Genomic DNA, 13,118 nt, shown 5'->3' on the forward strand with positions numbered 1-13,118 from the left:
AAAAAAAAAAAACACACATTCTGATTCAGTAGGTGTGGATTGAGGTCCTGTGATTTTGCTCCTGCACAATGAATAAATTAAAATAAAAAAGTTGATTGTTGCAGAATAAATCTTTCTCCTTATGGTCTTATTTTGAAATTATTTTTTAGGTATATCATGGTCTGTGTGTTTTAGGTATATTAATCTGAGTTTCACTTCAGTTATGTTACGTGCTTTTATTATTCAGCTTAAAATTTTTTAAAGATGATAGCAGTGAAATCTTAAGTTGCGAAACTGCAGTTTTCTGAAGGCATTAAGTAGTTCTTTAGCTCTCTTCATAGTGGATTTATTGAATACATACTGTGTAAGGTACTGGTTGGTGAGATTTACATTTAATATTTTGTTTAATCCTCACCACAGGTATAAGAGGTAGATACTATTGATCATCACATTTTATAGATGACGAAACACACCTATATACTAGGTGAAATTATGAAATTTGTCCCAAACTCTGATAGCTAATAAGTGTCTCAGAGCTTGAAGTGAGTTGAATCCAATTTTGACTGGAAAGCTTATCATTTTAACACTGTTCTAATACGCCTGCCAGCTCTCCATGAGTACCTTTTTTTTTTTTAAAGATTTATTTATTTGTGCATACAGAACTGGAGAACTGGAGTATAGGCCAGAGGCTCAGGGGCGGTGAGAGGCTTCACCAGAGACAGAGCGGGGAACAGAACAGGCAGATTGAGGAAGTACACTGCTGAGGGGAACAGCGGGTGGGTCAGGAGAGGTCTGCCCGCCATGTGGTCACCTCCAGGACAGGCGGGAATCGAACTCGTGAGGAAGCGGCTCATGAGATTCTCAGTGCTGTGCTTTAACCCGCTGCACCACCAGGGAGGGCCACCGTGAGTACCTTTTAAAGTGATAGCTACAACTCCTGAAAACTAGTTCAAGCACCACTGCTTGCTGCTTTAGAACCACTTGCACGCTAAGTTCTAATTCCTGGGGTATTAACTTCTAAAAGTTCTGGGGTTGAAATCCAGAGTGTCTGTTTTTTCACAGATTTCCAGTATGGTTTCTGATGGCCGTATAGCAGTATATAGGGCAGATAGTGAGACCAGGGCAGTGCACTGGTGCCCTCTACTCTCACCCTCTCAGGGTTGTGGTTGGGTTATGTTGGGGTGAACGTTACACCTATAAAAGTGATATTTCTGATTTTGCTTTTATCTTTAGGAACAGCGCTTAAAGTTTTTGAAACAGCAAGACCAGCGTCAACAGCAACAAGCTGCTGAACAGGAGAAGCTGAAGAGGCTAAAAGAAATAGCTGAGAACCAGGAAGCTAAGCTTAAAAAAGTGAGAGCGCTGAAAGGCCACGTGGAACAGAAGCGGCTGAGCAACGGGAAGCTGGGTGAGCATCGGTGGGCTGCTCAGTGCTGCACGGAGGCTGCGCGCTAGGCTGGTGTACGGAAGCACGCCGCCTTAGGACATTCACAAGGGGGTAGTGACACAGGAGAGTAGACTTTGTAGCTGGACTAACTTTAAGAGTTCAAGGTTTTTTTTCATGTATAATTCACTCTAGTTTTGATGCTTTTAATGCTGCTTCCCCTGCATTAAATTTAGCCGCTGAATGTTTTAGCCAGGGTTTCTAAGTTGCCCTGGAAAATGTAGAGTGGGTTTGTTTTTTTTCCTCTAAATATTTTCTTGACTGAGAATTTGAAAACAAGAATTTTTATTCATAAATAGCTTCATCTGTTCTGGCTGGAGCATTTTAACTTAAAGTTGAATGAGTGCCTTCCTCTACCACTATAAAATTGAAATTAAAGGTTCAAAGGAAATTTTATTGTTTCTAAAATGTAGAATTCAATACTTTGCTTAAATTCTAATAAATGCACATTTAGATAGAAGCGTAGACATTTAGAGATTTCATTTCTTCAAAAAGGCTGGTTTTAAGAAAGTTTTGAAAAATTTCTCTGCTTTTTATTAGAAAGTTTGTTTTAAAAATACATTCTTATTTCCCCCTGAACAATTGCTGCTTTTCTTGTTCTCCTCATAGTGGAGGAAATCGAACAGATGAATAGTTTGTTCCAGCAAAAACAGAGGGAGCTCGTTCTGGCTGTGTCAAAAGTGGAGGAACTTACGAGACAGCTGGAGATGCTCAAGAATGGCAGGATCGACGGCCATCACGACAGCCAGTCTGCCGTTGCTGAGCTGGATCGCCTCTACAAGGAGCTGCAGGTAAGCCCGGCCTGGCTGCCTATGGAATGTGCTGGAACCGCCTCTCCAGAAACAGTTGTCCATGTAAACGGCAGGATATACTGGATTTCAGTATTTTTCCCTTGGATGGAGGGTAAGCGAGATCTAAACCCCAGAGCATCCAGAGCAAACTTTATAGAACCTCAAACAGGAAACCTGCGGTATTCTTCTTGACTGCAGTTGGTGGTCTGACAATTTTAAACCATGGTATGTGAAGAGTGGAAAGGTGTTGGGACCTCTCATTTTAGAAATTACGTAATGGTTAGCCATGTGATTATCTGTTCGAGAAATTTTTCTTCCTACTCCTTGGCTACCTTTTCATCCAACCTCCCTCCTACCTCCCCCCCTTTTATTCAGTTAAGAAACAAATTGAATCAAGAGCAGAATGCCAAGCTACAACAACAGAGGGAGTGTTTGAACAAGCGCAATTCAGAAGTGGCGGTCATGGACAAGCGTGTTAATGAGCTGAGGGACCGGCTGTGGAAGAAGAAGGCAGCACTACAGCAGAAAGAAAATCTTCCAGTAAGTGGGCTGCTTTGTATGGGCTGGGGAGGAGGGGCAGATGACTAACCCAGAGAGATCACTTATCACAACAGTTTTTTCAGATCGTACTCAGTGTGCGCTCAGGAAAGACAGTGTTTATGGCTCCTCACAAGATAATCCACTGTCCTTTCACTTTTTAACATTGTTGTCTCTATATCTCTGCTTTTCTTTCTAATAGTTGTAATAAACCATGCCCGAGACGTCATTGTGTAGTGCCTTTGTTTGGGGATGTGCTGATTTTTTCATATTATAAAATTGTTACAGCCTTTTTCTGAGGTTGATCTAATAAGACTTGTAATATTAACACCTGTGCTTTTTCCTGAGGTCTCATCTGATGGAAATCTCCCCCAGCAGGGGCTGTCAGCACCGAGCCGTGTGGCTGCGGTGGGTCCTTATATCCAGTCGTCTACTATGCCCCGGATTCCCTCCAGGCCTGAACTTGTGGTGAAGCCAGCACTGCCAGACGGTTCCTTAGCTCTGCAGACTTCAGAGGTGCCAATGAAAGTACAGACACTGCCGAACATGAGGTCCTCTGCTGCTGCCCAAGCTAAAGGTAAAAACAGGTCACTTCCAAGTTCCTTCCACAACTTAGTTCCTGCCTCTTCTGTTTATTCTTCCCAAATTCAAGTTTTAAAAAATGTCTATCTCTTGCTCATGTTCCAATTTAAAGACTCTTTTGTATTCTTTTTAGTGCTAGGTAAGAGTAACTTTAAATAATTTGGAAAATGTAATATTTTTGTAAGTCTGATTAATAAGGAATTTATGAGTAGATGTCAGTAACCGCAGAACTTTTCTTTTTTGTGTGAAGTCTTCACAGACTGTGGGGTGGTGAATCTATTCCATTGACAGTTGGTATTAACGTATGAAAATGTGCCTGTTGGTAATTTTTAGAATAAAGGTAAACATTGCGAGGTAAAAGTGGACAGGGCTCCTTGAGGGTAGTGATCTTTGCGTTCTGTGTAGTGCTCAGGTGTGGAGGGCAGGTACAGCCAGAGCTTTGCTAAGAAGAGAGTAGCAGGGAGAGCTGTAGGGAAGGCTGGGCAGACAGCCGATGGCCTCCAGAGCCGCAGGAGGAAGAGAGTAGTCGGGGCCACCTCTTTTCCCTGACCATCACCCAGTACGAGAGAAAACTAGGTGACTTAAAAGTTATTCATATTTTACCATAGTTACTACTGGACACAATATTGCCACAGAATCTGGGTCTAATGGTAGAAAAGAACTGAAAAATAAAATTTATGGCTTTGAAATTTTAAATATCAGTGTAGAAAAAATTTGCACGCAGTGATTGGGAAAGACTGGTCAGTTAGGTGTTACAAGTCACATTTTGGCCTTTTTGTCCTCTGAGCATCAGGTGTGTCAACATGCCAAGGCCCCTTGGCTTGCTAAGTTGGAAATCCTCTCCTGGGGTGGTGGCAGTGCTGCTTACCCAGAGTCTTACCCAGATAGGCTTTCCTTGCCTTGAACTGTTTTAAATTACTTGAGTATGGAAGAATCTGTGTGTATAGAAGAACTGGGGTGTAGGCTAGAGGTGAGGGGGAAGGTGAGAGGATTCACCAGAGACAAAATGCGGAGCAGAAAAAATGGGGGGGGGTCTACTGAAATACAATGCTGAGGGGTGCAGTGGGTGAAACAAGAAAGGGTCTGCTGCACCATATGTGTGTCGAGCTCAGGCCTTATTGGTGATAGTGCTGAGATTTAACCCCGAGGACACCAGGGGGAAAATTTTAATACTTGCTAAAAAAACTTCTCGGATTATTATGAGTCTGAAATTTTTAAATACTGAAATTCTTCACAGGAAAAAATGAACATTAAAGCTGTCTTTAAAGGCTGGTTAATTGTAGCTGCCTTTCTACATTCTAGGCTCTAAGCTCCTTCCACTTGGTCCTGATTGGAGTTCAGCCAATGCAGATCTTTTCCCGAGCCAAGCCCCTGCGTCGGTTCCTAAGAGCTCTGGGACTGCTCCAGATCAAGGTGAGGTTTATATTTTTTTCCCTGAACATTCTGTCTTTTGGTCCTCCAAAAGATGTTGTGTATTCCTCTTTAATATAGTTACTTTCTGGCATAAAAACTTGGACAGTATTTCCCAGACACCTTTATTTAGGAATTAAGGGCACTGGCATTGTGAGTTTAGTTTATTCTTTTAATCAACTTGTTTTAAAAATAGGAACAGGCACATGGGTGAATTGGTGATGGGAGGCCCATGGGGATTATAACTGAGATGGAAAAATGCACAAAATGAAGAATAATGTAAAAAAAAAAAAAGGAACATTTAGTAGGTTTTGGGTTTCAAAGAAATTGGGGAGGGATACAGTTCTGCATTAAAAGAAATTTTATTACAGTTTAAATATAAATGTGTTTATTTCTTCTTCTTTCTTTTTTTTAGCTCATGATGGGGATATTCCACTGAGAGAGAAGGAGAAGAAAGTGCGCCCTTTTTCCATGTTTGACACAGTGGACCAGTCTGCTGCCCCACCCTCCTTTGGTACCCTGAGGAAAAACCAGAGCAGCGAAGATATCTTGCGGGATGCTCAGGTACTTGAGGTTCCCCCAGCTTTACAGACTTGGTGGCAGTGCTATATATATTTTTAGGAAGAGCTACAGTATTATGTAAGGGAGAACAGGAAAGAAACAAAATGTATCTGAAGAAATTAGAAAAATCTTTTTTTTTTTTTTAAGATTTATTTATTTATGCATACAGAACTGGGGTACAATCCAGAGGTGCAGGGGGTGAGAGGATTCACCAGACACAGAGTGGGGGCCGGAACAGGCAGATCAAGAAGTACAAGAAGTACACTGATGAGGGGAGCAGCAGGCGGGTCAGGAGGGGTCTGCCAAAATGGGTCAGCACCCAGGTTGGGGATCCAACTTGTGCCGAAGTGGCTATGGGGAGCTCCGTGATGCAGCACTTTAACCCGTTGCGCCACCAGGGAGGGCTCATGTTCTGTCATTTTAATTTCTGCATCTTGAGTGTGTTTGCAGTTTTGTCAGAGAATGACTAGTATACTTGTTTCTGGATCATATTTTGTGTGATTCTCCAAAATATATTTGTACATTGAATAACATTGTATTTTCGATCACCAATTATCTTGTTTCTTCAAAATGTGGAGCGGAGAAATTGTCAGACCATGTGACAGTGAATCCTCTAAAACTGCCAGCACCCCCACCTGACAGCCAGGGATGGCTGTGTGCTCCATGCCAGGGTCTCTTACCACAGCAGCCGAGGTGATGTGAGGTTCTGAGGAGCAAGGTGGTTTTTAGCTCTTGAATTGCTGTCACAGGTGCCATCTGTGAATATGTAAAGTGGCAGTTACTTAACGGTTGCAACAAGGAGTAAGTTGTCCAGGGAGGAATTTTCTTCATCACTGAAATCTTTCATTGCATGTGATTAAATTAAAAGATTTAAAACTAATGAGTTAAAAATGGAGAGCCAGTATTTTTAGTGTACACTTAATATTTATAGAATTAGGTTATCTAGAACATTCTGTGCACCCAGTTACTGTATTTTAACTGACTTTTTGGTATGTGTTATAGGCTGCAAATAAAAATGTGGCTAAAGTACCACCTCCTGTTCCATCAAAACCAAAACAGATTAATTTGCCTTATTTCGGACAAACTAACCAGTCACCATCAGATATTAAACCAGATGGAAATCTTCAGCAGTTGTCGGCAGTGGTGGCGTCCCTGGGAAATAAGCCAAAACCCACCGGGCAGCAGCAGAGGGTCTTGCTGTCCCCCGGCGTGCCTTCAGCTGGCCAAGACCAAACCCTTTCTCCAGGTTCTAAGCAAGAAAGTCCACCCGCTGCTGCTGTCCGGCCCTTCACTCCTCAGCCTTCCAAAGACACCCTACTTCCCCCCTTCAAAAAGCCCCAGACTGTGGCAGCAAGCTCAATCTATTCCATGTATACACAGCATCAGGCTCCCGGAAAAAACTTCCAGCAGGCGGTGCAGAGTGCCTTGACCAAGACGCACCCCAGAGGCCCGCACTTCCCAAGTGGTAAGTACCCCACCCGCGCTCCCGTCTGTCATCACACAGGTTCACAGCAAACTGCCTTATTCCTAGTGGGGCTGATGTTTCTGTTATAAGAATTTGGTTTAATTGTGACTTCTGTGAACTTCTGTTGGGAGTTGAAAAGAATTTCTGCTAAATGGCAGCTATTAAAGATAACAGATGATTAAATTGAAAGATGAATAAAGTGAAAAAAATAAATGAATTAGATGAATAATACCTGTAGCAGTGACAGCCTTCTGCATTGTGATTACCCGTTTGTATTTGTTTTACACCTTCTGATGAGTCTTGAGAACTCAGGACGTGGGCAGCTACGGTGCAGAGGTCATGTCGACACTCCAGGTTTGACTAGATGTCTTGTTGTATAGAGGACTGCACAGCTACTTCTGTATATATTTCTTTGAAAAAACACACTCTATTTTAAGTTGTTGTAATGTGGACACAGTCACTAGTTAAATATGAGAGCATAAAAAGACTTGTTTTAAACCATAGGTTATTGAGTATTTTTTTTTAAGATTTATTTTATTTATGCATATAAGAATAGGGGTCTAGACCAGAGGTGGGGAGAGGGTGAGAGGATTCACCAGAATCAAGAGCAGGTTGCAGAACAGGTGGATCCACTAAAATATACTGCTGAGGGAAGCAGTGGGTGAGAGATGAGAGCTCTGCTGTGCCCAGGGGTCACCTCCCTGGCCAGGGATCCAACTCATGTTGCAGTGGCTGGTGGTAGCCTGATGACTTAACCTCCTGCACCACCAGGGAGACCCCAGGTTCTTTCTAAGACTTCTTTGTTTCTAGGACTAGAGAAGGAGTCATCGTCTTTTACTTGAATGAACATGACCTTTTAGTCATGAAAAGGGTTTATAATATGGTCTAAAGTGTCATAAAGATCGTGGGACAGTAAAGAATTAATGTATATGCTACATCTTACTCTTTTCATGGGTCTTTGGTAGAAAATGCTAATATGATAATTTGGGAATTTGGACCATTTTGATATGATCAGAATTTTTGGTGGGATAGGTTTGGTAATATAAGAGGTTCTTAACTTTGTAAACAAAGTAAGCAACCTCACATTGATCTGCTTTTGAAAAGTGTGAATGATGCTTTTGAAAAGTGTGAATGATGCGAAAACTAAAAGTACAGGTTTAGTTTTAATCTGGACACAGAAAAGGGTCACCTGTTTTCATTGATTCTAAATTATTTTTGCATTTTAGGTTTGAATATTACAGTCAGTGATTTTGCAACAGTTTGTTATTGTATATAAAACAATGGTGCATGTTAAGTCGGTGTGAGTTTTGATTCTGTGATAAATTTCTTATGCAATGAAAGCCTTGCTTTGTCATTTGTTATTAGAAAAAAATGGTTGTAGCAGAGGGTGTTAGAAAGGAACTGAAATTAAGAGACACTTTAATTATTGTTAGCTATACCTGTTACTTAGGGTTTTTGTTTTTTTTTTAATGTTTTCCGTTAGTATATGGCAAGCCTGTGATTGCTGCTGTCCAGAATCAACAGCAGCACCCAGACAATGTTTATTCCAATAACCAGAGCAAGCCTGGCAGCCCAGAACCTGAAACAGAGGCTGTATCTTCCCTTCAGGAGAGCCATGAAAATGAAAGAATTCCTCGACCCCTCAGCCCCACCAAATTGCTGCCTTTCTTATCCAACCCCTACCGAAACCAGAGCGATGCTGACTTAGAAGCCCTCCGAAAGAAGCTGTCTAATGCGCCAAGGCCACTGAAAAAGCGGAGCTCTATCACAGAGCCCGAGGGTCCTAATGGTCCAAATATTCAGAAACTTCTGTATCAGAGAACCACCATAGCTGCTATGGAGACCATCTCTGTCCCATCGTACCCATCCAAGTCAGCTTCAGTGACTACTGGCTCAGAAAGCCCCACAGAAATCCAGAATCCATATTTATATGTGGAGCCAGAAAAGGAGGTCATCTCTCTGGCTCCTGAATCCAAGTCTATGGAGGAAGCTGCGAGTGCCAGTGTGGAGAACAGTGACCTGCCAGCTCCTTCTCCAGGCCTGGATTATGTGCCTGAAGGTGTCCCAGACAGCAACCCGAGTTTCCAGAGCAATGTGGAAGAACCAACCCCAGAGCCTCCCCATCTGCTGGAAGTATACCTGGAGGAGTATCCCCCATACCCACCCCCGCCATACCCGTCTGGGGAGCCAGAGGGGCCTGGAGAAGACACAGTGAGCATGTGTCCACCTGAGGTCACCGGGCAGGCCACTCTGCCTCCTGTGAGTACCGAGGAACCTCCTAGTCATGTCAGGGAACGTTCACCTCGTCATAGTCACCTAGGTGGTAGGTGGCCGGCACACCCGAGATTCCAGCAGGTCTCACGGCCACCTGCAAATGATGGCTTCTGTTGGAGGCTGATGTATCAAGTTTGCCCTTTCATTTTACAGTTCCCTTGGCACAGAGTGGATCTCATAAATATTACCAATATTCTATGTAATCAGTATTAAGAATATTTAAATTTGGGGAGAAGAACCCTTTTCTTTGTGAAAGAAACACTTGTTCTTACACCTCAAAACCCCACATTTGCTGTTTGTTCTCTAGCTGACTTCACATCTCAGGGAAGCCACGTTCCACTGAGGATGAGGCATAGAATGTCTGGTCACAGCTTAGCTCTATGAATGGGCAGGGGCATAATTTCCTGTGACAATACTCTTCCAAACTTTGTCTTTTTAGCATTTGCATTTATTTTCATTATTATACTTATGTGGAATGTCAAACTTCCACCATTGATAAAATTGGAAGGGTCCTGGATGAAATCGGGATAAGAAGAGGTAACCAGGCAGGAGGTGGGTGGACACCTGTTCCACATCTTCCTTGCCTGCCACTCAGTTTGGAAACCTCTGCATGAGTGGGATTGCCCCCAGGGGTTCTGGGTTCTCTGACTTGAAGTTAAGCATTTTTTCATTTTTGTCTGGGTGTCTTCCACACGCCTCCAGATATTCAGCTTTTGTTTGGAAGTTTATCATACCACCGTGACATAGATGAGAGGCGATCACAGTCCTGTATGACTTTAAATCAAGTGTGCTTTCAAAGAGTTTACTTTGAAATTTTGTTTCAGTAAGTACAGAATAGGATGTCAGATTGTTAAATCATTAAAACGATTTGAAAAACAAAGTAGAATTTTTTAAAGATTAAAAAAAATGTTTTATATAGTTGATTGCTTACTGTGTCTTAAATGTGGTAACAGTCAAAGATAACTATCATCCAAAATTTTTTTAACTACTGCTACAGGAAACATTTGCTTTAAGTGTTTAATATCATCAACATTGGATTCTAAAGAGAGAATTTTAAAATCAAGGGGAACACCTTTACAACACTGTGCCTTCTAAGTCCTGAGGTGTTGAACATGAGACAAAGAAGGAGTTTTACATCTATTTCTGTTATTTCCCTTCCCTTTTTTGCTTGTTTCAAAATAATTCAGGCTTTCAGCCAGAGTAAGGAAACCAGAGTTTATAAAACATACTTTGTTTTTAAAACTGTTGCTCTCCTCCTAGGAAAGTGATCAGCTCTTCCCTCTGGCTGCGGCTGTGGAGTGATCACTGCTTAGGGCCCGTGGTCACCCTCTGGTCTGCACGCTTGCACACACACTCTGGTTTTCAGAAAACAACATCTCAGCCACTGCGTACTTGTGAAATACACTGGCTGCCACTGTGTTTTGGAAGCCTCCGTAGTTTTACACATCTGTAATGAAATGGAGAAGAACATGTAGTATCATACCTTAGGAAATGTTTCCACTTTGTTGGATGTGTTTAAGAAACCTATTTTAAAGGAAGTTAGAGCCAGTCTTTTAGATTTCAATGTTTTTAAAAGCTTCATTTGTTTCAGTTTAGGAAAATTTGATTATTTTATTCTTGTTCTTGGAGCATACTTCAAATTAAAGTTGCTAGGATTCCTCTGTGTAGCTGAGACAGACTAATAATCTTTATTATCCATCTTCTCGATCTGCTTCCCCTCAGGAGACATTTGTTGTGAGATGGTTAAGAGAAGGGCTTCAAAGAAGTTAGATTACTGGGGTTGGAAATTCAGCTCTCATGTTTACTGACCGTGCTTACCCCCCTTACCTATAAAGAGGGGGGTAATAACAGTAAATGAATCATCATTCTGTAAATGATAATTCTCAGTTGTGCTCGGTCCCAACTTTTTTTTTTTAAAGATTTATTTATTTGTGCATACAGAACTGGGGTACAGGCCAGAGGCTCAGGGGCGGTGAGAGGCTTCACCAGAGACAGAGTGGGGAACAGAACAGGCAGATCGATGGAATACACTGCTGAGGGGAGCAGCGGGTGCGTCAGAAGAGGTCTGCCACACCATGTGGTCACCTCCGGGGCAGGCGGGAATCGAACTCTTTCAGAAGCGGCTTTAGATTCTCAGGGCTGTGCTTTAACCCGCTGCGCCACCAGGGAGGGCCCCAACTTTTTTTTTTAAAGATTTATTTATATGTGCATACAGAACTGGGGTACAGGCCAGAGGCTCAGGGGCGGTGAGAGGCTTCACCAGAGACGGAGTGGAGAACAGAACAGGCAGATTGACGAAGTACACTGCTGAGGGGAGCAGCAGGCAGGTCAGGAGAGGTCTGCCACGCCATGTGGTCACCTCCAGGGCAGGTGGGAATCAAACTCATGCGGAAGTGGCTTTAGCTTCTCAGTGCTGTGCTTTAACCTGCTGCGCCACCAGGGAGGGCCTCTGTCCCAACTTCTAACAATAGTGGGTTGCTATGCTGAATTAGGTAGATCATTTGAAGACCCATTTTCTTCACTTTGATATTTGACAGAAAGGCAGTCTATTGGCACGTCCAAATTGTACTCTTAGCCTAGTTCATGCTATATTATGTTTGTCAAGTGTAATTTTAGTAGTTTTTTTTTTTTTTTTAAAGATTTACTTATTTATTCATATAGAACTGGGGTACAGGCCAGAGATGCGGAGGGTGAGAGAATTCACCAGGAACAGAGTGGGGTGCATAACAGGCAGATCGACGAAGTACACTGCTGATGGGAGCAGCGGGTGGGTCAGGAGAGGTCTGCCACGCCATGTGGGTCACCTCCCTGGCTGGGGATTGAACTCATGCTGCAGTGGCTTCTGAGAGCTGCATAGTGCAGTGCTTTAACCCGTTGTGCCTACTAAGGGAGAGCCCTTAGTAGGTTTTATATAGTTAAGTCATTCCCACTTTCCTGCTTGGATGTGTATTCCTGCTGTGAAAATTTATTAAGTTGTATATTATGGACTATGTAGTTTATAAATGTCAAACTTCAATAAAATGTACTATGTATATATTTTAAAAGTTCTTTCAAAATATAAGGTATTATTCCTCCTCTCTGGTGGTGGTTTTCTTTTGCCTATACCTTGATTCTTATTTTTGCATATATTTCTTCTGCAGGGCAAAAGGACAAACTTGCGTAAAACTGGTTCAGAGAGGATTGGGCATAAAATGAGGGTGAAATTCAACCCCCTTGCTTTACTTCTAGACTCATCTTTGGAGGGAGAATTTGACCTTGTACAGAGAATTATTTATGAGGTATGATTTAATTAGTGAATTGAGTAAATACAACCTTGTATTTTGCTTTAAAACTCTAATCAGAAAGCTACCATGGGGATATTGGTCTTAAAATTGTTTTCTTTTTTTGGTAAGTGGATTGTGAGAGGAACTCTTGAGCATGTTCTAAAATAGGTTATGCTGTTTTAAGGTGTAACTGTAAAATTTGATAATGCAGAAGTTTACCTTTCACTTGGGGTTCTTGGGGAGCACCTTACTCTCCTTTAAAAATTGCTCATATGTGGATTTGTACTCTGCAGGGTTAGATTGCAGATGTAGCCCGACTTTGAGAAGCCTGCTATTTAAAGTATTTTTAGTCGACCTCTTTTCCTTTCCATGGCAAGTGTAACTTATACTTAGATGCTAATTTGTGGTGGGAAACTGGGGCACAAATAAACAGAAATGATGCTTAAGAATATAGTTTCGGCTACCTCTCATTCGATTTTAAAAAAAAAATCCTTTTTATAGTGAGTGACTACTTAATGTGGTTCTTCTGTCTTATCTTTTTTTAAATTACATATATATATATATATATATATATATATATATTTTCGGCTACCTCTCATTCGATTTTAAAAAAAAAATCCTTTTTATAGTGAGTGACTACTTAATGTGGTTCTTCTGTCTTTTCTTTTTTTAAATTACATATATATGTTTTACATTATTCTTCATTTGATACATTTTTCCATCTCAGTTGTAATCCCTGTGGACTCCCAAATACCTCTTCACCCATGTGTGTGTTTATTTTTTTAAATTTCATAAATATATGTTTTACATTA

At 41.7% G+C, this 13,118-nt stretch overlaps 1 protein-coding gene across 3 annotated transcripts in view; it reads left to right on the top strand.

Moving 5' to 3' along the window:
• TP53BP2 (tumor protein p53 binding protein 2) overlaps positions 1-13,118 on the top strand; it is a 38,676-nt gene that overhangs the window by 15,817 nt on the left and 9,741 nt on the right. Inside the window, exons 5-13 of one of the 3 annotated variants that reach the window (XM_004691330.2) lie at positions 1,213-1,387; positions 2,033-2,214; positions 2,590-2,754; positions 3,100-3,328; positions 4,636-4,746; positions 5,159-5,307; positions 6,307-6,769; positions 8,253-9,028; positions 12,184-12,321. In XM_004691330.2, coding sequence (XP_004691387.1) covers positions 1,213-1,387; positions 2,033-2,214; positions 2,590-2,754; positions 3,100-3,328; positions 4,636-4,746; positions 5,159-5,307; positions 6,307-6,769; positions 8,253-9,028; positions 12,184-12,321 — 2,388 coding nt within the window. The remainder of the gene's footprint in view (positions 1-1,212; positions 1,388-2,032; positions 2,215-2,589; positions 2,755-3,099; positions 3,329-4,635; positions 4,747-5,158; positions 5,308-6,306; positions 6,770-8,252; positions 9,029-12,183; positions 12,322-13,118) is intronic. The other 2 variants (XM_012731413.1, XM_012731412.1) reach the window with 2 other exon arrangements.

Source organism: Condylura cristata, unplaced genomic scaffold, assembly GCF_000260355.1.
Source record: "Condylura cristata isolate star-nosed mole 26May11 unplaced genomic scaffold, ConCri1.0 scaffold00030, whole genome shotgun sequence".
Lineage (NCBI taxonomy): Eukaryota > Metazoa > Chordata > Mammalia > Eulipotyphla > Talpidae > Condylura > Condylura cristata.